The following is a 22871-nucleotide window of genomic DNA, read 5'->3' as shown; positions in this document are numbered from 1 at the left end:
AATGCATAAATAAAAAACGCGATATTGGATTTTTAAATCTCGTAAATAAGAATCATAATGTACGATGTTTAAATAGCGTAAATAAGAATTGCAATGCGGAACTTTTAAATCAGGTAAATACGAAAATCGATGATTGATATTACAATCGCGTGAATAAGAATCGAGATATTTGCAGAGTCTGAACTTGGGATTTCTAAAAGGCTTGTTTGAATTGTTTTTGTTTAGACACAATAAATAAAATTTTACAAGATTAATTGAATAAGCAAATAAATATTTTCACAGCAAATCCACCTCTATTTTTTTTATTTTTTTTTTACATTTGCTTTCACGCCAGACGACAGGGTCACGACGTCTGGATTGCGAAAATACGAGATATCCGGCGGATGAATAAAAATACGAAAAATCTTATTTTCTGAGCGTAAAAGAGGAGAAAATAGCTAAAATAAGTAAAAATACGGAAAGGTTGGCAGCTAGGACGTAGTTTGAATTTTCTGTTTATCTTTGAAAATTGCAAATAAATATAATTATTTTACTTCAACAGCTGAATTTTCAAAAAAAAAAAAAAGCGAGATATTTATTTTTTAAAAAAAAACTAAACTTTTAGAGAATCGGAGTTTTTGATAAAAAGGCTGAAATTCGAGAGGCAAAAGTGAAAAAATCTCATCCCTGTATAAAGGTCAACCAGTTTTATCCCAAGGAAATGATTTTTAGAGAAACTTCAGGGGGAGGAATGAGGCCTTCAATACTTCCGCTCCGCGGAAATTTAAATTCCTCATAAAATACTTTAACTTGTTCAAAAAAAAAAACATTTCCGCGGAAATTAGCGGGGAAAATGGAACAATCTGAAAGAAAGCGGAGATCCGCGAAAGAATCACATCCCTGAATGTAGATTGTATAGTAATTCTAATACACATTCACAAGGTTTTCTATAATTTACGATATTTCTTTTTTCTATAACTCAAGGAATTGTTGAATGTTTAGTGGCATTTTAAAAACATTGAAACATGTTATGTTTAAGAATAAGATATTGAAATAATAAGTTGCATATTGTATGATTCATTCTTTAAAAAATCGCTTCATTCTGCTAGATATTTAGGTTACATGGTTTTCTTTGGATAAAGATGATTAGCAAATAGCATCCTCATGTTTCGATACATTCTGAAACTTACGTTCACAAATTCACCATAAAATGTCGCACGCCATATTCTTCAATTACGATAAGCTACATTTACCATCAAATACTGCTACTGTGATTATTTTTGTTTTCTTACATATATCTGATACTCTCTTTTTAAACAGAGCTCGTAAGATCCTTAAAATACTGAAATGGGGGCACAAAAACTTAAAAGATAAAATATTTAATTTCATTAACTCAAAATATCTGGTCTCAAAATTTTAATTTTTAAGTTAAATATAACTTTTACAATATTGATGCTATTACGTTTTTAAAGACCACATAAATCCTGCTAAAATATAGAAATGCTTATGTTTACTTTAACGAGTGTAAAATCCTTATCAAAATTATGATCAAGGCCCAAATGTAAAACAGTATAATTGATGATAAAAACTCACCTGGCCTCAAAAAATATGAAGAGGGAAGTAAAAGTCGACATGTTTCGAGCGTTCAAATATAATCGCCCATTCTCAAAACTTGTCAAGTTTGAATAACTTGTGCCTTTTATTATTGGACGCTCAAAACATGTCTATTTTTATTATCATCTATTATTTTTTAAATCAACGAAGCTTTTATATTTTCGATTCAGTTTCTTAGGATTATCTATTTAGTTACACAACATATTAAATTATTTCACTCGATATTAAAATAAGTTTTACATAAGTTATAGGCACAGGTTCTTAGATTGAAAAAAATAATAATTCACTACTTTGTAAAAAAATCAATGCAGTACAATTTTTTTTGCTGCAAGCCTTAAATTTCAAAAGTCGAATGTGAAAATGGAATGTCCCCTAGCACCAGGAATCGAAATTAAATAGTTACAAGGACATCTATTTCAAAAAAGTTTGCGTTTCCGTCCTACTCGAAGTTGTTTGAAAAGGTATTTTTTATATATCGATTCCAAAGTTTATTTTACATATATTTTAGGGTATATTTTCGGAGTATTTTGATCGAGTTTATTTTTACACCCCCCTTATTTGTTTAAAATTATTAAATAATTTGCTTAAAATAGAATATTCAAGCTACCTGATTTAATGCATTTATAGTATAATAGTAAACAGGGCTTCCATCGCATATCCTTAACCTTGATACTGATAATCATTAAATAAATGGAATAAGCTTAGATAAATAATAAAAGTTAATTGTTTTCTCGTTTTAATTTTCAAGGAAATATGTTTTGATCAAGCAGATTTCATTCTGGAAATAGCGAAATTATTGAGTAGGTCCCTTGGAGCAATATCATTCTTATCGTCTTTTGACGAAATGTATGAAAATTTGGTTTTCAGTTTCTGTAAAAAGTATGTTAGAATTCTTACCACGTTTTTTTTTAAATCAAAATAAGTTTGGAAATTGCATATTTTTTACTGCATTTTTTTTAAAAATCAGATGGTTCTAAAATTGGCACGGCTTCGGAATTATTCTTATTATAATATGTATTTCCTGCTTAACAAAATAAGGCATTCTCCTGATAACAAATTATAGTACAATAATATCTTGGGAATAGTGTTAAAGAAAAAAAATTAAACAAAATAGTTTAGCATATTATCCGGAAAAAAATTTACTTGTATTCAAGAAGAAAGAGTAAAAGATATAATGAAATAATTAGTGAATCACGCATGGTCAGATAATTAAAAATTTAATTTCACAACTAAGATGTTAGGAGGACATTTAAGATACTGAGATATTTTAAGACGTTTAAAAATTTTGGCTACGTATTCGTCAGCTTTTTATGTTCGGTATCTTTATACTCTTTGTAGTGACTTTGAAAGCATCAACACTATTTCAGATAATCTATGTTGATGTCACAAGAAACAAAACAAAAAAAAGACTATCAATGATTTATATTCTTTTTTCGAAAAAAAAATAGTATGCTTAGTAAATAATCAGCTGTTTTGCATTAAATATTTGTAAACAGCGGAATGTTTTTAATTTCTTTACAAGGTATTATTCTTAGCTAGCAGACAATAATTCTTTTAAAAAAAAACTTGACTATAATTTAAAAAGGAACTTCACTTTTAAGAAAACCTAAATTAAAGTACTAAAAAATTGATTAGTATATTAATGAAGAAATAATAAACGTAGTAGGGTAAAGAATAAGATTTTTAAAAATGTTAATATTTAATTAAATAGTGTTGTAAAATAGTTCTGCGAAACACTTCCGAACAAGTGATTAAAAAATTACTTCTCACATTAAGACGATACATAAGATGTTGAGAAATTTGCGATGATGTGAGATATGCTTAAATATGTTGACTACGTATTTTTATTAATATTTATAAAAAATATATTCAAGAAATTTATAAATATTTTATTCCAAATCTATTCATACATATGTATATTATTGAAATTGTATCAGTTATTGAGAAGAAAAAACTAAAAAATAATCACATTAAATAAGCACAATCTGGTGTATAATCATATTCTATCAGAAGCATGCTTTTATAAAACTCGACATTCGTTGAATAAAATGTTTTATTATTCAATAAGATGTTTTATTCAAATTTCTTCACTAAGTTGCAAATAGAATTTTAGACGATTATAAAAGAAACATCGTATTTTATAGTTTTAAAAAAGAAACATAAAAAGATTTGCAAACGATTATTAGCGAAAAAAATATGAATGAAATTTTCACTACGCGCACTAAGTTAAGTTCCTCGTAAGTTTATCACATTTTAATATTAATCGCCCCATTTAATCATTTCTTCATTGTCGCCAAATTATTTTTTTTAATAAATTATTTTAATTTTTCTCATCTTCTAATAAATAAAAACAGTTGAAACTTTAGATTTTTCAATTGAAAAATATGTCGATTAAAATGGTATAAAAAAATTCATACTTTATAATTCAACTTTTTTTCATCTTCACTTTAATTAAATAATAAAAAATAATAAATAATTATCAAAAATTATTTTTTTCATGAAATTATCTTTGGGTAAATGAGTTTTATGAGTGGGTGTAATTTTTTTTTGAATTGCTTCATCAGTTTTTAAAATAACTGAAAACGCAAAAAGCAAAATTAACATTAAGGGGTCCAAACTTTGAATCGCTCTCCTGATCAAACTATGGGGACCACATTTCCCAGATTGCGGCTACTCCCTATATATTGAAGGTTAAGGATCCAAATATGTAAAACAATATATATGTTTATTCAGAGAAGGTACGTTTTTGTGTCTGATTTCGTAACTTAATTAATAGTTAGCACTAATTAATTAGCATATTTGAGGTCACCCCTAGGAACCATTAAGATTGACACTTAGTTCGTCAAAATACGATCATTAGAACGAAAGTTATTCAGGGTGATATCTTTTTTTTTTTTGCTGACTGTACTCAATTATTATTAGTCCTATTGTCACATATGGCGCTATTGTCTGGTGGTCCAGGACTAGGATGAGCTGTGTCAGACTACAAAGAATGGTCTGAGTAGCTTTGTCAGACAGTCTCAGGACCACACCCACATCTGCTCTTGAGAGCTTACTTGGCCTTCTCCCTATGAATCTACGCATTGAAGCTGAAACTCAGACTGGTATTAAACATTTTATGTACCTTGGCTTATGGAAGGAATATTCCAAGCACATGTCATGGGGTCACCTTGTTGTGTAAATGTTGGATATTCCCTCCTTTTTTTATGCCTAGTGATTATGTCACTAAGATATGCTTTTCATAAGCCCTTAAAGATCCATTTTTCTACTAGAGATGAATGGCTTGAATCTCCAAGGTGGCCTAAAGGCAAATGTCTAGTATGGTACACCAATGGCTCAAGGCTTGGTCTTAAATCAGGGGCAAGAATTTACTGCCCCAATGATGGTACCAAACTTCACTTTCCTCTAGGTAGTTATGCCACTGTTCTTCAGGAAGAGGTCTCTGCTATCATCATGTGCTGCAGGATATGCTTTGACCGGAGTTATCCAAATATACCCATTCATATCTGTTCTGACAGTCAGGCTGCTCTCCTATCACCATCAAGGTGTAAATTCACCTCTTCATTAGAGTGGGAGTGCTTCTCGGTCTTCTGTGACTTTTCTAGTCATAACAAGATATACCTACCTGGGACATATGGGCATTCTTGGAAATGAGCTGGCTGATGAAGCAGCATGGACTGGCCAGTGCGATTTTCTGGGGTACTAAACCAGCTTTGAGAATCTCTCCCACATCATTCAGGGCATCTATATTCAAGCTATATGGCAAAATTGCCCATGAGCAGTGACGCAACTCGGATGGTCACAGACAAGCTAAAGAACTAAATCGTGACTGTCCTAGTGTGCGTCAAAAAGAGCTTCTTAAGCTAAACAGAAACAGTTTGAGGAAGATCATTGGTCCTCTCACTGGACACTGCACCGTCAGGAGACACCTATAAATAATGGGTATTGAATCTGATTATCTTTCTCGAGGTTGTCTTATTGAGAAGGAGACATATACTTTGTGATTATGAGGTTTATTCTGCTCAAAGATGTGTGCATTTAGGCCAACATTGCATTAAAGCCTGAAAATTGCAAGGCATTCCCATCAGGTGTTTGCTGAACTTTATTTCAGGTATAAAGCTTTCTTGTTAATCATGATTTAGGGTTTGGGTACAATAGACCTCTGGTCGATTTGCTCTGCTCTTCGGAGCTGCTCAACCTTTAAGTCTAAGTACCATACATGGACGTCCTTTTTCCCATTGACAGATATTGTCATTGAGTGTCATTTGACACATATTCTCCACTTTTAGTCATTCATAAATCACCAGAAAGGAGGGGGGAGAACTACCATGACCATCCTGTGCGTAAGGCTTCTCTGAAATGCAGGAAGATAGAAAAATTTTTCAAAGGAGCGCAACTGAATCCTGTAGTGATGTCCAAACAAGTGCAGCAGCTGGGTAGAAAAGGGGCATTTCTTCGAACCTTTTTATTAGATTGCTAGAGAAAGAGGAAATACTGGGAAAACGAAAGAGGTATGGGAAAATGCGACACCAGTTAAAATAAAGGGGGTAGCCAACCGAAAAATCTGAACAGGTTTGAAAAGATCCAGGGCCCATGTCCTTGAATAACATTCTTTCTTCCCCATGAAATATTTATGGGGTAGGAGAAAAGGGAAAGTTTTTGCTTAACTATTGATTTGAAGATGATTTCAAGAGTCCCTTCTACTGAAATATGAACTTGACTAACAAAAAAAGTTCCTTTGTTCCCAACCAAAAATTAAACTATATTTCTCCAAAACTCTGTCTCCTTTTATTTCCATCTTTCTCTCTAATTTGCAATGCACCTGCAAATACATTGAAAGGAACAAAAATTGACCTTGAGAAAATACGCCTCACGAAATACTCCAAAAGTAATTCTTCTTGCAAAATATCTCATACTTAAAGCAATTCAATGTGTCACACTTGTTTGTTTTTACCAATTAAGCTTTTTCAATTAAGAAATTATGATTTTCGCCTGCTTGTTATTTCTTATTATTGTGTATTTAGCTTTATTTTGGTCAGTTAATTTCATTCAATACTTAATGGTTTTAGTATTTTTTACCACTTGCACAGTCAATTAAGTTTTGAGTTACAATAATTTAATAAGTTCTTCAGATTTTTTTTAAATGATTAAGTACAGCATAACGACATTTCTACTTATTTGTTAATTAAAAAAACAGCCATATTTAGCCGTTTTAGTATTCTAATGAAACAATTTTATCTTCATTTCACTTTTTTAACTTTATATTTAATAAAGCATAACAATGTATTTTTCTGATAATTTTCCTTCCTCCTACTGTTCACTAATATGCATGCACAAAACATTTCCCCTTGTAAATCCAGGCAAAAAACAAAATCAATTCAGTTAATTTAATTTCAATTATCTTACCTACTTGCAGCAAGAGCATGTCCAAATTCATGAAAAATAACACTAACTATTAATGCAGGAACTATGTAAATAATGTGATGAAATGGAGTAGTTATTCCAGGAATCTAAATAGGAAAAACAATAACATTTTTATTATAATTAGATAAATTTTTCTATCAAAAATACAAAAGGGATACAGTGCACCAATAAAAATGACATAAACTGAATAACTTTTGCTTAATATAACTAATAACATTTTACTAACATGTACTTTTGTTCTAGCTATCGTATTTTCTATTAATAATAACTGAGGGAAAAATATAAAAATATACTATCATCTGTAAGAAATAAATGCCCTTTTTTAAACAGATTTGGATATGACCATCAAAATAGAAGGAAACAAATCATGAGAAATAAAAATTTAAAAATTAAGCTTTTCTGAAATGTTATAACTCTCAAATTATTTGACAAATTTGATTCAACTTCTGTGTTATTCAGTTCACAAATAAATTGATGATGAATATTTACTTTATTTGGCAGTATCTTTTGATACGTGTAGGAAAAGACTGCCACCCGATCACAATTTAAGATACAAACGTGGGGTACTTTAGATTCTCTAATAATTTTTTTCTGACAAAATTATACTAATACAATTCTGCAATCAACAGTTTTTGATAGATAATAGGTTGTTAAAAAAGTTATGCAACATCCCTTGCTAAAAGATAACATTTATAGCAATAAGGAATCAATACCCGAAGTTCCATCCAAAGTCATCTACAGCTAATAGATGAAAGTTTAAACTAAGAACACCAAAAAACAATAACGCAAAATAAAAATTCATAAAAGTTGAAATTTTCACAAGTGTTGCATAACTTTTTTAACAAGCTAACAGTTAAACAGTATACAGTTAACTGTTTTTAGATTTAGGGAAATATTTTTGTTTTTATGCAATTACATTATAAGTTTTTTAAAGGGTCATCCAAATATGTTTTCATCAGTGAGATGAATTATCACATCTGAAGTCAATTTTTCAAGCCATTAAGAATGTCATTTAGTAAGTAAAAATCTGATCATTAGAACAGAAGTTATTCAAAGTGATTCTTATTTCAGACTCACTATACAAGCATCGATTTTATGAGACTTGGTGGTACTCTTAGCACAATGTAACTTTTATGCATTGGAGAATCCTCAACAAGTTCATCTCTTTTTAAGAATACTATGTAATGTCACAGATTTGTTTCATTATTAATATTATTTTTGTAATTTAACTAAATATTATTCTTGAAAATTGCAAAAATGCAGGTATTTATAAAGTAGATTTTTCAAAATACTCTAGTGTGTACTCTATAATGTCACTTCATTTTCAAGTCCACGGTGTCAATTGATCTCTAGATATTGCCACCATAACCCCAGAAACATCTTGGTTTCAAATTTGTATACTAAAGAACTCATTAATTTATATCAAATAAATGCTTATTAATAAAACCAAAAAATTTATTTTTCATGAATTAGTATCTTCTTTAATGTTTCTTATATCATTATTATTAGCAGTTGTTGCACCAAAATAATTTTCTTTTTCTCATTTTCTGATCAAAACAAAAGTATAATATACCTAAGAGCAAATAACTGTTACCTCCTGATCAAAATAATTAACCAAGAAACCTTATTCCGTTTGATTTGATAGTTTTCACTAGGTTGCCTATTTTGATTATATATTTCATAATTGTAGAGAATTCGCCAGACATTACTTTTTGGATAGCACCTAAACTTTTGCGTAATACTTTTTTCTCTCAACTTATGCTGCAATGGAGAACAACTGGTCAGATTAGTATTTTACACATACTGATTTTTGTTCTATCGCTAATGAGTCTTGATCTTGATTAGTTCCTTAAACCGGAGTAGCCTCTGTTTGCCAACATCAATCGGTGATCAATTTCTACGTTAATTTCATTTTTGTAAGTGACAGTTGTTTCTAGGTATTTAAAGTCAGTGGCTTTCTCAAACATGTGATCATTCAACACTAATGGTGCACTATTGGGTTGTTAGTTGGTCACAACCATAAATTTTGTTTTATTTTCATTGAGGTTTAGGCTCATAAATTAAGCATCATTATACATGAAGTAACATAAAAACATATGCTGATAAGAAGGATTTTTTTTCAGTTTTGATTAAAAAAAATTATACAATAAAAAATAAATAGGCAATGGATAGGCTTAGCTAATAGGTAGCAAGGGAAAAAAAAATACTGCCTTTAAAAAAGTTGAGGTAAATAAATAGTCTCAAATGTATAGGAACATTATTTCTTTTAGAATAAATTTAGGAATATGTAAAAATTGTTATTACACTGGAAAAAAAAGGAATCTTTCAACAATGAAGATAGTTGAATTAATTCAACATGCATAATAAATATTAAAGTAAAAAGTTTGCTTAGTTTCCAATAACAGTAATGAAAAAAGATGTTCTTATTTATTTATTCATTTAAAAACAACACTACTGCTTAAATATAATTTTCAGTAAAATTATTTTGATTAATTAGTAAATGAAGTTCATAATCAGGGGTCTGTTTAGAAGAAATTTGGGTTCGCTAACGGACCCTTCACAAAATATATTTTCATGAAAACGGACCCTTCACAAAATAATTTATCTTTTAATCGGACTCTTCACAAATTTGTTTATCTTCATTATTGTTTTGTTAATCAAATAAACTCTTCCTGGGGGGGGAGACGGTTAGAGACAAACTAAGTTTCCTAAGTTTAAATTCCAAATGTAGAATTCCAAGAAAATATTTCTACTTTTACAAACATCGTGTGTGCATTCTTATTAATATTAAATCCTAATTTTTTTTGTAAATAAATAATTGATCAATTTATATTTATTCATAAAATTAATTAATAGAATATTATGTAAATAAAAATTAATTTCTTGCAATTTTTTAAATAAAATATTATAAATTTAAAAATTGTTAAAATTTACTTAATGCACAACACATTAACACATACATTACTAAGTTGTGTTATTTAAAATATTTCAATTGAAATTATTAAAAATGTGAGTGATTTTGTTTCCATTATTCGTCCAAAATGAATATTCTGTGCTTAACAGCATCGGCTAAATGCCAAATATTTCTATGTTGCATCTCTAATTTAGTAGCAGCAATTGTTGAGCAGAATCTTGTATCTATTTACAATTTATAAACTTCTTGAAAAGGTTTTTAGCAATTGTTGCAATAACAGGACCCCATTTGCACAAATTCAGTAAAGCAGGACCTGGTTGAAAAAATGTGACTTATCACTTATTTCATATTCACAAACTATGAATAGTTTTTTCACAATGTTACAAAAACAGAACCTTTCACAAAATGTCTGAACAGACCCCTGATAATGTATGTAATGTACAGTCAGCAAAAAAGGGGGGAAAGGATTATCCTTGTAAGTTTTGAATGGTTGGAAAGATTTTTCATTCTGTTAAGTACTGTGGTAATATCTCAGATAAATGCCTTAAAATCTGTATAACAGCCTACTGTATTGTAATGGTGGTAGAATAAGCTTATTTGAATGCAAATATGCACTTTTTTGAAGAAAAAAAAACCTTTTTTCAACAAATTCAGATTCATCACCTACAAAATAAAAGTAAAGACAAGTTATGAAAAGCTGGCTTTTATAATTTTTACTACTATTTTGTTTAATTACTGTAATATTATTTTTATCTGTCTGTCACACTTCTCATCATATCTTTTGAATGATTTCATAAATTAAAATAATTATTTCACAGAAAGTGGGCTTCATAATGGGTAGATGAAAATAATCAAGACATTTTTCAAAAAAATCAGGATTTTTGGAACAGTACACAAACACTAGAATACTTGTAAAAGAACATGGACAGTAAACTAAAAAAAAGTATATTTCCTCACAGAAGAATAATAAAAAATACTATTTTTAGTTTGAAAATTACTTTGTTTAGAATAGAAAGCTAACAGTTTCCTGTAAAATTTTATCAACACCGAATAATGCATAATAGATTAAAATCAATGCATGGAAGAAAAAAAAATTTAAAAAAAAAATTATATCTATTATTTAATATTTTCTCATACCAATGTTTAATTAAAATTTGTTATCCAAATCAAGATTTGTTTAGTCATGATTTCTTAAGTTTCAATAATCTTGAAAATGAAAACACAGCGATGTGCCACTAACATTTTCTTACAAGTAATTTTAGTGAACCATCCCTCAATTCATCATTTAAAAATTCTAAGAAATGATTACTGTATTCCCGATTTATAACTTTTAATTTATAATTTTTTCATTATTTACATGTAAAATAATTTTGTTACTTTACTACAATAAATATATTCGTTGTTTTACTACATTTAATCTATAGTATACCTATACCCATTTAGTTTTATGTTTATTAATATACAAGTGCTTTTAAAACTTTATCAAATAAGTGAGTAGTGAGTAAAACTAGATAATGAAGAAAGATTTTTTTTTCTGTTGCCAAAAATGATTTAGAATTACTTTTTTTAATGTTTATAATTCAAATTAATTTACTCCTCTTTTGATATCTGTCGAATTGACATAAAACTCTAAAAGTTATTGCTCTAGTGATTAAAAATAAATTTATAATAAATAATTCACTAAATTGTGGGATCAGTAACTGGTCTGAAATAACTGAATAATGTGCACCATTTTAGAAGTATTTTAAGTTATAGTATTGTAATAATTAAATATTAAGCATTGATATTTTAACCCTTTGATGCAGATGGGCCACCAGTGTCCCATATGTATATATTTTTCTAATGCTCTAATTACAAGCAAAACTAAATTTTGGCATTTTTTAACTATTAAAAACAGTTTAATAGCTGCTATAAAAAATATGTTAGATAATCAGAATTACATTACATCTTTTTGAAATATAAAATTCAAAAAGAGTAGTTTGAAAAATAAATTTTTCAGTCATATTCAAAAATTTATCAATTATTGATTTTGTAAATTAAAGAATAACTGCTATGAATAACTGTTTCTCTTAGAACAAAATAACTGCAAATAAGAGCAAATTTGAAAAATTATTGTTCAGAAGTGAGACAAGTTTGAAAGATTTTACAATTTCTTCAATAACCATAATTTTTAATAATTTATGGTCATGAAATACACTGGTGTTTCATGTTGTATGTCATAAGCATAAATTATTAAAATACTAAATATGATATTTTTCCTTTAAGTTGACCTATAAATTAATACAATGTAATGAAAAAAGGCAGGAAAGTATGTTTCAAAAATATTCTATGTCAAAGGGATTTAAGGACAAAATTTTTTTTTGTATTATGTAATTTAAAGTATTTTAATACATTTGTGATTTTTTACATTGGTTTTTGTAATTTTCTACTAAAATTTATTAATACATATATTATATCAAATCTCCAATTGGTAAATTATTAAAAAAGAAAATAAAAAGTATCTTATTCTATAAAAAAAAAAAATCATTATTTAAAGCAGTCCTAGTCCCAGATTAGAAAAAAATGCTTATAAGTATTAAGGATTTAATAATTTAAAAATTGCTTTAAAAAAATAAAACTTTCACCAAGTACTTCTATTCTTTCTTGTTACTAGCCACTTTCTATATACAAAAATGGCACTTTAAAAAAAAAAAAAAAGAGAGATAGATCAGGGTCTTTCTTTTTAATGCTTCAGGCGGGTATAAATCTTCACCTGTTAGAAATTAAGGTATGTGTGTTATCCTATTTTTAGCATAAAATATTATTTGAACTAGACCTACCATTATGTGAACCTACGCAATTGCTTAGGGGTGTCAGAGAAAAAGGGCTGAAATTTAACTTTGATTTTTTTAAAACTTATAAAATAATTTTTTTATTCTTCAACCAGCTCTACATTTCATTAAATATTTTATTTTAAATTTGTACTTTTTTCAGTGAAAAATAAAATTTGCATACAAATGGAAAATACAATAATTACCTCTTAGTATCAATATGATATTAACAGCAAATAAAAATTGCTCACTTAAAATCTTAAAATTTAATGCAATTCATTCATTTTGCGAGATTTATTAATTAATGTTTTCGTTTAAAAATGTTTTTTTTCTCCAGGTAAACTGAATTAACACAAAACAAACAAATATACAATACGAAACTAAATAAAAACAAATAAATTGCATAAATATAGAAGAAGAAAAAAAAATTTCATCTAGGGGCATGATAGAAAGTTATGCCCACCTTGATCATTAATATAGAAAGTATATTACATGCAAAATTAAATTCTTTGTTACTTTAAAAGCAAACATAAATAATTAGTTAAAACTTCAAAAGAGTGAGTTTTGCATCCATAATCTTTATACATATACTTACAACAGAGATAACAGCCTCCTTGCCATCATTAGAAACAAATTGTCCCGAAATATGTCGAATGACAGGCATTACAAGAAGTCCAAAAGCCACAAACATAGAAATAAAGGATAAATAGAAACCTATGTTAAACCATTTTTTTAATAGAGAAGGCATACACTGTCCCATACTTTTAAAAGCTTTATTCAATCTAGTAATACGCCAAACCATCATATATGGCTTAATGACTATTCCAAAATTATTCATCATGATCAAGTAAGGATAAAACATGCAGGTCTAGAAAATAAAGAAATATATTTAAATTTATCAAATATATTGATAGTAAAATTTTATACAAATAAAACATGGATATATAATAACTTACGCAAATGCAAAACATATACAAATAAAACATAGGATAGAAATTTATTCTAGAAATAAACAAATATCAATATACCAGAATTATATCTGTGATGGAATTCGATGAACGGATACCACTAGTTTATTCATTGCCGTTTTTGTGAGAAAATGGGAGAGCTGTATTAAGATCACCGTACTTTTTGAGTGCTGATCGTGAGAGCTGTGTTGCCTTTTAGCAGTCGAGTGTATGTGTTGTATGTAATCGAAACTGAGAAGCACAAGGAGGTGGATAAAGTCTCCGTTACAAGTAGCAAGTAAATTTTTTCAATGTGAACCATCCATCGAAGCATGTTCAGATCGAAGTGAACGTTACTGTCAAGATAGGCATGTTCATATCGAGGTGGGCGTTACTGCCAACGTAGGCGTGTTCACATCACCACCAGGTCACCAATGTGGGGGAAGAACCCTCTCATATTAAGCTGAGGACAACTATTACAAAATCAAGCAACATTTATTACCAACTAAAACATAACAACAAGATAGAAACAGAAAAGTAGAAGTTTAGTGTGAGCGTGCACAGAGCAATGTTCGAAGCTTCTTAAATACTGAAGAAAGGTACAAGGTTGTTGATCCTGTGTATGTCATCTATCTGAATCCTTTGGCGACTATGCACCATGCCTGGCGCCACATCACGTTTCATCATCATCATCATAGTTAGCCAGACTGCCCAATGTGGGCCAATGCCTTCTTCTGAAGATTTCTCCATAACGACTTCTGATTTATCTTTTATCTCCAATTCTTTACATTAACTGCAAAGAAATCAGACTCCACCGAGTCAGCCCATCTCAACTGCGGCCTTTCCCGCTTTCTTGTTCCAGTGGGTCTAAAAGCAATATATTTTTTATTGTATTGTCATCACTCATTCGAATCACGTGGGCCATCCAATTCATTCTATTTATTTTTATGCATTTAATATTATCAGGTTGTTTATAAATCTTGTACAGTTCAAATTTAATTCTCCTTCTCCAGTTATTATTTTCATTTACACCACCAAGTATACTCCGCAAAATCTTTTTCTCGCATATTGTGATACAATTTTCTTCCAGTTTTATCATTGTCCAAGCTACAGAAGCGTATGTCAAGACTGGCCTGACAAGAGTTTTGTAAATTAAGAACTTCGTTTTTCTAGAAAGAAACCTAGATTTAATAAATCTTCTCAGCCCATAGACAGCCCTATTTGCCAGATAGTCGGTTTTTTATTTCAGGAGACAATCTGTTATCAGTAGTAATAATTGATCCTAAGTAAGTAAAACTCCTTGCTGTTTCAATTGAGCATAAATGAAACATTAAAATTTTTTGCCTTTTTACAGTGAAATAAAAAAACAATTTCGATTTAGAATTTTTTAAAAAAGCATATTAAAACTAGTTGCTAAACATATTAATTACAACTTTAAAATCATTTATTATCCAAAAATCTCGAAATATATCTTATTTTAGAATTAAGGAAATTCTAAAGTTAGAAAAAGATAAATTTTTTGAGATTATGATTCTAAAAATAGCATGGTTTTGGAATCTTTTTACAATTTTGTATTTTAAGCATTTGCTGCTGAAAAAATAAGCCATATCGAGCATTTTCCTGATATAACAATAATTTTTTGAATTGAGGTTAAGTTGAGAAATAATATAAACTTTTTTAAGCAAACGTTTTCACATTCTTTTTAATAGGTCAATTTTCCTAAAGTCAACGGGCGAGAATAAGTTTGAAAAACAAAATAAAATTACATGGTCGTAATCTTTTGTTCGTTTAAAAAACAAAGCAAATTTTTGCATTTTTCTGCTGTGCACATCTATACATTTATTTTTTATTACTCAAATAAATAAGAAACAATAAAAAAAGACAATCAATAATTTATCAATCATTTTTTGAAAAAAATAGTACATGTGGGGAGAGTAGATATTGGCAATGTCAACCTTCATCTATGAAAAGGTACTGCATCATAGAATCGAGTTAACACGTCTTATATACTAGCGAATAGGAATCATAATTTTGTAGCGGTAAACACACTACGTACGCTTAGTAAATAGTCAGTTGTTTTGTATCTAATAATTCTAAACAGTAGTTCTTAATTTCGTAACAAAATTTAATTCTCAGTTAGCTGTCAATATTTCTAAGTTTTCTTTCAATAAAATTGTGACAGTAATTCGAAAAGGAGTTTCACTTTAAAGGAAAACCTAAAAGAAAGTACTAAAAAAATTGATTAGTGAATTAATAATGTATGTGGTAGCGTAAAGAATAAGATTTTGAGTACTGTTAAAATTTAATTAAATAGTTGGTAAAATAGTTCTTCGAAACAAACGTGGACAGGTATTTAAAAAATTAATTTTATGATTAAGACGATATATTAGATGGTGAGAAATTAGGGATGTAACGAATATTCGGCCACTATTCGGTATTCTGCCTAGCTGAATACTGAAGTTATTCGGCCGAATAATGAAGTTATTCGGCTGAATATGAATACTATTAGATATTTGGCTGAATAAATTCATAATAATAAAGAAAGATATTTTTTTAAATGCGCTTTTAAATATATTTAATCATGAATATTGCAGAGTTACATTTCACTGCATTAATTATTAGAAAATCTAACATTTACTCAATTTAAGTTGTATAATACATAAGTGTATTTAATAATGTTACATAAATAAAAACGTTTTCTTGTAGCAAATTTGTTATCAAGTTGTTAAATTTCTTTTAAAATATAGAAAGTTTAAAAAAGAAAATTTGTTAATATTTATTTCATTTTTAATTTAAAATTTGAAAATTATTTATTAAATTTAACAAAATTAAAATTTCAAAAGCGAAACTTTTTAAAAAGTTATTAATTTTCTGGGTTTTAATAATTTTTCTGACAAAAAAGAAAGTTAAGAATACATTTAACAGTAGTAATGAGTTCTTATTTTAAATAAAATAGCATATAAATTACAAGTATAACTATAACTAAAATATGCTATTATTAATTATTTAGATTTTTAAAAGCCATATTGCCTTGTTATTGCCATCAAGATATTTAAATTATTACAAAAAATAAATCAAGTTGTTAAAATTTTTTTAAATATACAAAGATTAAAAAAGCAATTTTGTTAATACTTATTTCATTTTTAATTTAAAATTTGAAAATTACTTTAATTACAAAATTACACTCAAAAGAGAAATTTTTAAAAAGTAAATATTCGGCCACCGAATATTCGGTATTCGGCCCCATCACTATTCGTTACATCACTAGAGAAATTTTAAGATGCTGAAATCTTAAGATGCATATTTGTATTAATATTTAAACAGTATATATTGAAGAAATTGATAAATATATTATTCCAAATTTATGTAGATGTATGTATGTTATTGGAATTGTATCAATTATTGAAAGAACAAACTAAATAAAAGCCAAAAAAAGTTTATTTATAATCACATTCTATCAGAAACATGCTTTCATAAAGCTATACATTTGTTGAATAAAGTGTTTTATTCATTATACTGAATTATGTATAAATTTTTAGACGACTAAGAAAGAATTATCATATTTTATAATTAAAAAAAGGATTAGCAATCGGTTATTAGCAACAAAAAAAATATGAATGAAATTTTACTCTATGGGTGCGTAAGTAAGTTCCTTCTATAAAAATATAAATCACCCCATATTTCTTCATTGTCGCTAAATTATTTTTTAAAAATAATTCATTTCCATTTTTTTCGACTTCTACAAAATAAAAACAATTGAAACTTCAGATTTTTCCATAGAAAAATACGTAGATTAATATGGTATAAAAAAATTTATACCTCCCAATTCAGAATTCTTTCATCTAGAAATGAATTAAATAATAAAAAATAACTATTAAAAATTATTTTTTACATGAAATTATCTTTGGGCAAACTTTGAGTGGGTGCAATTTTTTTTTATTTTTGAATTGCTTAATTAGTTTTAAAATAATGACTAACATTAAGGGGTCCAAACTTTGGTTCGCTCTCCTAATCAAACTACGGGGGGTCATATTTCCCAGATTGCGGCTACCCCATATATTTTGAAGATTAAGAATCCAAATATGTAAAAAAAAAATACAAGTTTATTCTGTGAAAGAACGTTTTGTGTCTGCTTTTTGTAACTTAATTAATAGTTAGTACTAAATAATTAACATATTGAAATTTAGTAATTGAAAATTCGATCATTAGAACGAAAATTATACAGGGTGATATCTTTTTTTTTTTTTTTTTTTTTTTTTTTTTTTTTTTTTTTTNTTTTTTTTTTTTTTTGCGCGCTGTGCTTTGCCATTGGAGGCTGTGTACAAAATATCGTATCACGCATGCGCAATCAAGTTGGGACCTTCTCTCTTCCCGCTCGGAACGAAGTTTGTTTCCTTACCGGCTAGTGTTTCGTTCAGGCGTAATTTCTGTATTTTAAGTTAAATTAAACGTAGTAAGTTATTAATAAATCTTGCTTGTTATATATAAAAGTGTTTACTTCTTAAAACCCTATACTAAGGTATAGAAACAGTCAATTACTTGCATACAGTGTCATTGACATACACTCATTCACATCTCATTTTTAGCACAGTTAAGCATGCTTGAAGATAAAATTACCTATCGTCCGGAGAACATTTTCACTTTTTTTATAGGCTGGTTACATAACATAACCAAACATTTTGCTATGGAAGTTTTATTGTTGGAAATAATTTTTTTCTTTCACTTTTTATGAATCAAGCCTCGTGATGAACTCAAAATTAAGAAGAAAAAAAATCTTACCTTAAATATTGTATCAAAAAACTGAATTATACAATAAACAACGACCAGGATAGCGATAAAGCTATATATATCCGAAAATGCTTCCATCATAAAAGTTGATAAAAAATAAAGAAAAACAGTCTTAAGTAAATACTACAGACATATTTCAATTATTATTTTAAAGTCTTTATTTTGCTGTCAACTGCAAAATTTTTAAACAAAAATGTCATACACAAATAAATTCAAATGGATAAACTCTGATTCGTTCAAATTTCATTTTTAGGAGCAATACAAATCTTAATCATAATATTTGACAAACGAGTTAATGAGAGCCTAGATAATAGTAGTGTATAGGAACAGGATGTGTGCGTTCTCTTAGAAAACAAGATTCCTCTATGAGGCATGTTTTCAAGCATGCGTGCAATTTAAAACACTGAAGCATGGTTATGGATGGTGTTTTCTACACTAGGGAACGCTGCAAGCTCGGTACCGCCTAAATTTCCGGGTTACTGTTTCCGTTGTATTTTAAAGCCATTTGGCATCATTGTGTTTCTTGCAAACAATGTATTTAATTGCTCATTACTTGTGTTTACAATGCTAAAAGTGTTAACACTAACGTAAGATGGTGCACAGCTTGCAACAAGAACTAACAGGTTGCCAAAAAAGCTAGTTATTCAAAATCTAGCAACCGTGTCACCTTTTTCAACAATATATCTCAAAATAACTCAAACGAATTTTCACTTCTAACTCACCAGAATTACATAATAACATTAATATCCTATGAAATACGGCAGATTTGAGCTCAGAAATTATCTAATTTATTTCCTTTATTGAAAACAAAATTATCCGTTTGAAAATATTGCCTCGCAGAATAACATGTAGTAAGCAGCTGCAAACTTTCTAACCGGAACTAGAGCAGGCATACAGCTCGAGATTGTTATTGGTTACATTTCTACTGAAAACACCATCCATAGCAAAATAAATAAAGCAAACAGATTTAAGGTAAAAAATGTGTGATATCAGAAAAATATTTTAGAGATAAAAACATATGTGTATATACTACTAGAGGTATATTTTTTTTTTCTATTCGCGATCTCAACGCTCAAGTACGCCATCTGGGGAGAAGACCGGTTCCATGTCTTAATCACCCCCCCCCCTCAAAAATATTTTTTAAAATTTCTACGACGTTTTCTTTTAGATCTATGTTCAATTTAGTTTTCAGTTTCACGAAGTTTCTTAACTTATCTATTTAAAAATCAAGAACCATGTTGCCATTAGTAGAGAGATCTTTATTTGTCACCGGTTTCAGTAGCCAATCATTAATTCTAATAATTATAAATTTTTTTATGAGACTACTAAAAAGAAAGCTGGTTTTTTTAATAAAATATATCACCTTAGCAGTTTTACAAACATTGTTATTAATTAACTATGACAGTGAGTTAATTATTAATGTATATTAATTACATCGATTGGGATTTACACTTAACCCACTGTCATAACTGCCTTTTGTGGCTTCTAATTAGTCATAACTGATATGTATTCAAAGTAAAATCAGACATATTAGTTTTGATTGTGATTTAACTGCAAATGCATATTATTTATAATCAATTAATAGCAAAGTAAATAAAGAAGAAAAGCATTAAACTGTGCATGTGAAACTATAAATTTTATTTGCTAACTATAAATTTTATACTATAAATTTTATTAAACAAAATACTTGAAATCTTTAAGTTCACAGCAAGTACAATTCGCAATTTTGGAAAAATATCTGAATTCTCACCATATTTCTGGTGCTTATCTCTGAGTAATATCTTTTTTTAAACCACTAATATTTAAAAAATATAATTAACTCTTATAAAAAATAATTTAACAGAAAATAAAAACTCAACTGATTTTTTCAAAAATAAGAATCACTTTTTTTGTGTGAAATTATAACTTTTCCCTAAATATAAATTTTCAAAAGTGAGATTTGAACATCTTTTGTTTTATTTCAACATTATTCAATTTAATTGAAGTTTGCGAGCAAGTCGTCGGTCTACCGAAGCAGGGGTGCCATCCCCTCAGCAGAGGATCAAAATTGCGATGCATATCTTCGGATCATCCTCAGGGCTGTTTCCCAGACCGTCGCTAATAGCCCATTGTGCCGCTCTAGTGTGACATAAATGAACTACAACTATAACAATAATTTAATTTCAGCTCAATCTCCACAATTTCCATATAAAATAAATTTAAAAGTAGATATATAATTCTGTTAATATTTAAAGCAGCAAATCAGTTTTAAGATTAAAAATAATGAAAGTTTATAAAAAAATATCTTTGAAATGGAAAGGTATAATGAGTGAGCATAATTATAAAGATATGTGATTACACCGCATTAGTCGTTCCTTTATTCAAACTGGCACGAAGTACATCAGGTTTCCAGGCGGTTTGGCCTGTTCGTGGGATATCATTACCTTTATTAGTTTCCAAGCTTCATTTTACTGCTGTTGATATCGTCATCATTTCACTGTATTTTTGAATAGAGTTTATTGTAAATTTGTAATAAAAACTTTTTGGCATCGAAAAAAAATTTTCTTGTATTAAATTCAAATCAAATAATTGGTTTTGGAAATTTAATGTGCAGATGAATGTGTTCTCGTGTTGATGCTGTTTATTGCAACGTATATCATGAATAAACTTTAATGTTTTATTCAGATATTAGTTTAAGTCTGTGTTTGTTTTCAAGACTAAGATTTCATCCAAATTTTGGTTCATGTTTAAATTAGTTTTACTTGACAGATTCGCACCGAAAAAATTTAGGCTTATTATTTAGTTCATTAAACTCATCGTTTTGTTGCAATAAAATTGTGATAAATCAAACAATTATCCAAAGCATTATTCTCAAATTTGTGATAGAGTTTTCTGTATTAATAATAGAATTTCAGCATTAGTAATAGAATTTCAGCTCCATATGCAAAGGCTCATAGTGGACTGATCGTTAAGACACGGTTCCCAGCAGATCACCGAAGTCAAGCATCACTGGCTGCGGTCAGTGTGCGGGTGGGTGACCACTTGGATCAGTCTGCGTAGGGACCGAGGGTGTGCGGTATTGGTCCTCGTTAAACTGTGCTACCGTAAAGTGCTCGACTTCGCGCGCAGGTCGTCGGGCTACCGAAGCGGGGGTGCCATCCCCTCCGCAGAGGATCAAAATTGTGATGGCATGTCTTCGGATCATCCTCCGGGATGTTTGCCTGACCGTCGCCAATAGCCCATTGTGCAGTTCTAGTGCGACGTAAATTAACAACAACAACAAGAGCAAAGGCTCATATTTATATATATTATTGTTTTCGTAAAAACTTCCTTTAAACATTTTCGTCCCATGTATATTATTTTCAAAATCCACAAACCTAATCAATATTTGATTGTTAAATACAATTCTTTTGCGTTTTTAATTTGTTTCTTAAATTCTTTCTATATTTCATAACAGACTAGGGACGATGAGTATTGTTCTAGCTAAATAACAGTAACTCACCCAGAAAATCATTCTAGGGGGATAAAAGGTTTAAAATTGATAATCTTAGTTATCATGAATATTGAACTCTAAAAAATTTTGTAATAAATTTAAAAAAAAACTCTTAAACTGATAGTTATTTTTCATCAATAATTTAAATTTATTACGCAACAAATAAATTGTTTATTAATTTGCATTGAGTTTGGATTGAGAATTAATAAAGAAAAAATTTCATTCTTTAGTTTTTAACTTTTGTCCATTTTTTTGACAAAGTGGATTCAGAACATATTATTGAGAAAAAATAGTTTCTTAATAATGTGGAACGCCTTGAGTAACTTATGATCTAATGATCGGATTTTCCACGCATTGGGACTCAAACTTAATGGTTCGCGGGGATGACCTCAAACATGCTAATTAATTAGTGTAGGCGATATTTTAGTAGCCGCAATCTGGAAAATATGGTCCCGATAGTTTGATCAGGAGACATGTCGAAAGTTTGGACCCCTTAATACTAATTTTTCTTTTTGTGTATTTCGCCATATCTCGTGAATCATATCTTTTTAAGCAAATCGAAAACTTGTTGCGCAAAAATGTAAAATTAGTTTATCCGAAAATAATTCCACGAATAAAACAATTTTTAGTAATTATTTAGTATTATTATTTTTCATAAATTATTTTAAAGAATTTAATTTTATATGACAAAGTATAAAATTTGAACTAAATCGGTCGAAAGGCTTCTGAGAAATATAATTTTATCGATAAATTTTTTAAAATTCAATTTCTCAGGAATTATTCGACAGATTGCGTGCAAATTTTGCTATGTAAAATTACTTTCTTTGAAATGATTTAAAAATTTGTATACCTAACATTTTATCCCGAGCTCGAGATTGTTATTGTTTACATTTCTATGGATGGTGTTTTCAATAGAAATGTAA

At 28.7% G+C, this 22871-nt stretch overlaps 1 protein-coding gene across 3 annotated transcripts in view; it reads right to left on the bottom strand.

Moving 5' to 3' along the window:
- The window catches only part of S2 (membrane-bound transcription factor site-2 protease), a 33727-nt gene extending 14612 nt beyond the window's left edge, over window positions 1–19115 (bottom strand). The window contains exons 1-3 of one of the 3 annotated variants that reach the window (XM_016054679.3): window positions 18468–19115; window positions 13337–13609; window positions 7000–7103 (exon numbers count right to left, since the gene is read on the bottom strand). In XM_016054679.3, the coding sequence (XP_015910165.1) occupies window positions 7000–7103; window positions 13337–13609; window positions 18468–18557 (467 nt within the window). In that variant the 5' untranslated portion in view covers window positions 18558–19115. The remainder of the gene's footprint in view (window positions 1–6999; window positions 7104–13336; window positions 13610–18467) is intronic. The other 2 variants (XM_071188248.1, XM_043041346.2) reach the window with 2 other exon arrangements.
- Between the last annotated feature and the right edge of the window lie 3756 nt (window positions 19116–22871).

This window comes from Parasteatoda tepidariorum, chromosome X2 (assembly GCF_043381705.1).
Source record: "Parasteatoda tepidariorum isolate YZ-2023 chromosome X2, CAS_Ptep_4.0, whole genome shotgun sequence".
In the NCBI taxonomy this organism is placed as follows: domain Eukaryota; kingdom Metazoa; phylum Arthropoda; class Arachnida; order Araneae; family Theridiidae; genus Parasteatoda; species Parasteatoda tepidariorum.
The sequence above is the reverse complement of the archived record's forward strand: the minus strand, read 5'-3'. Positions and strand labels throughout refer to the sequence as shown.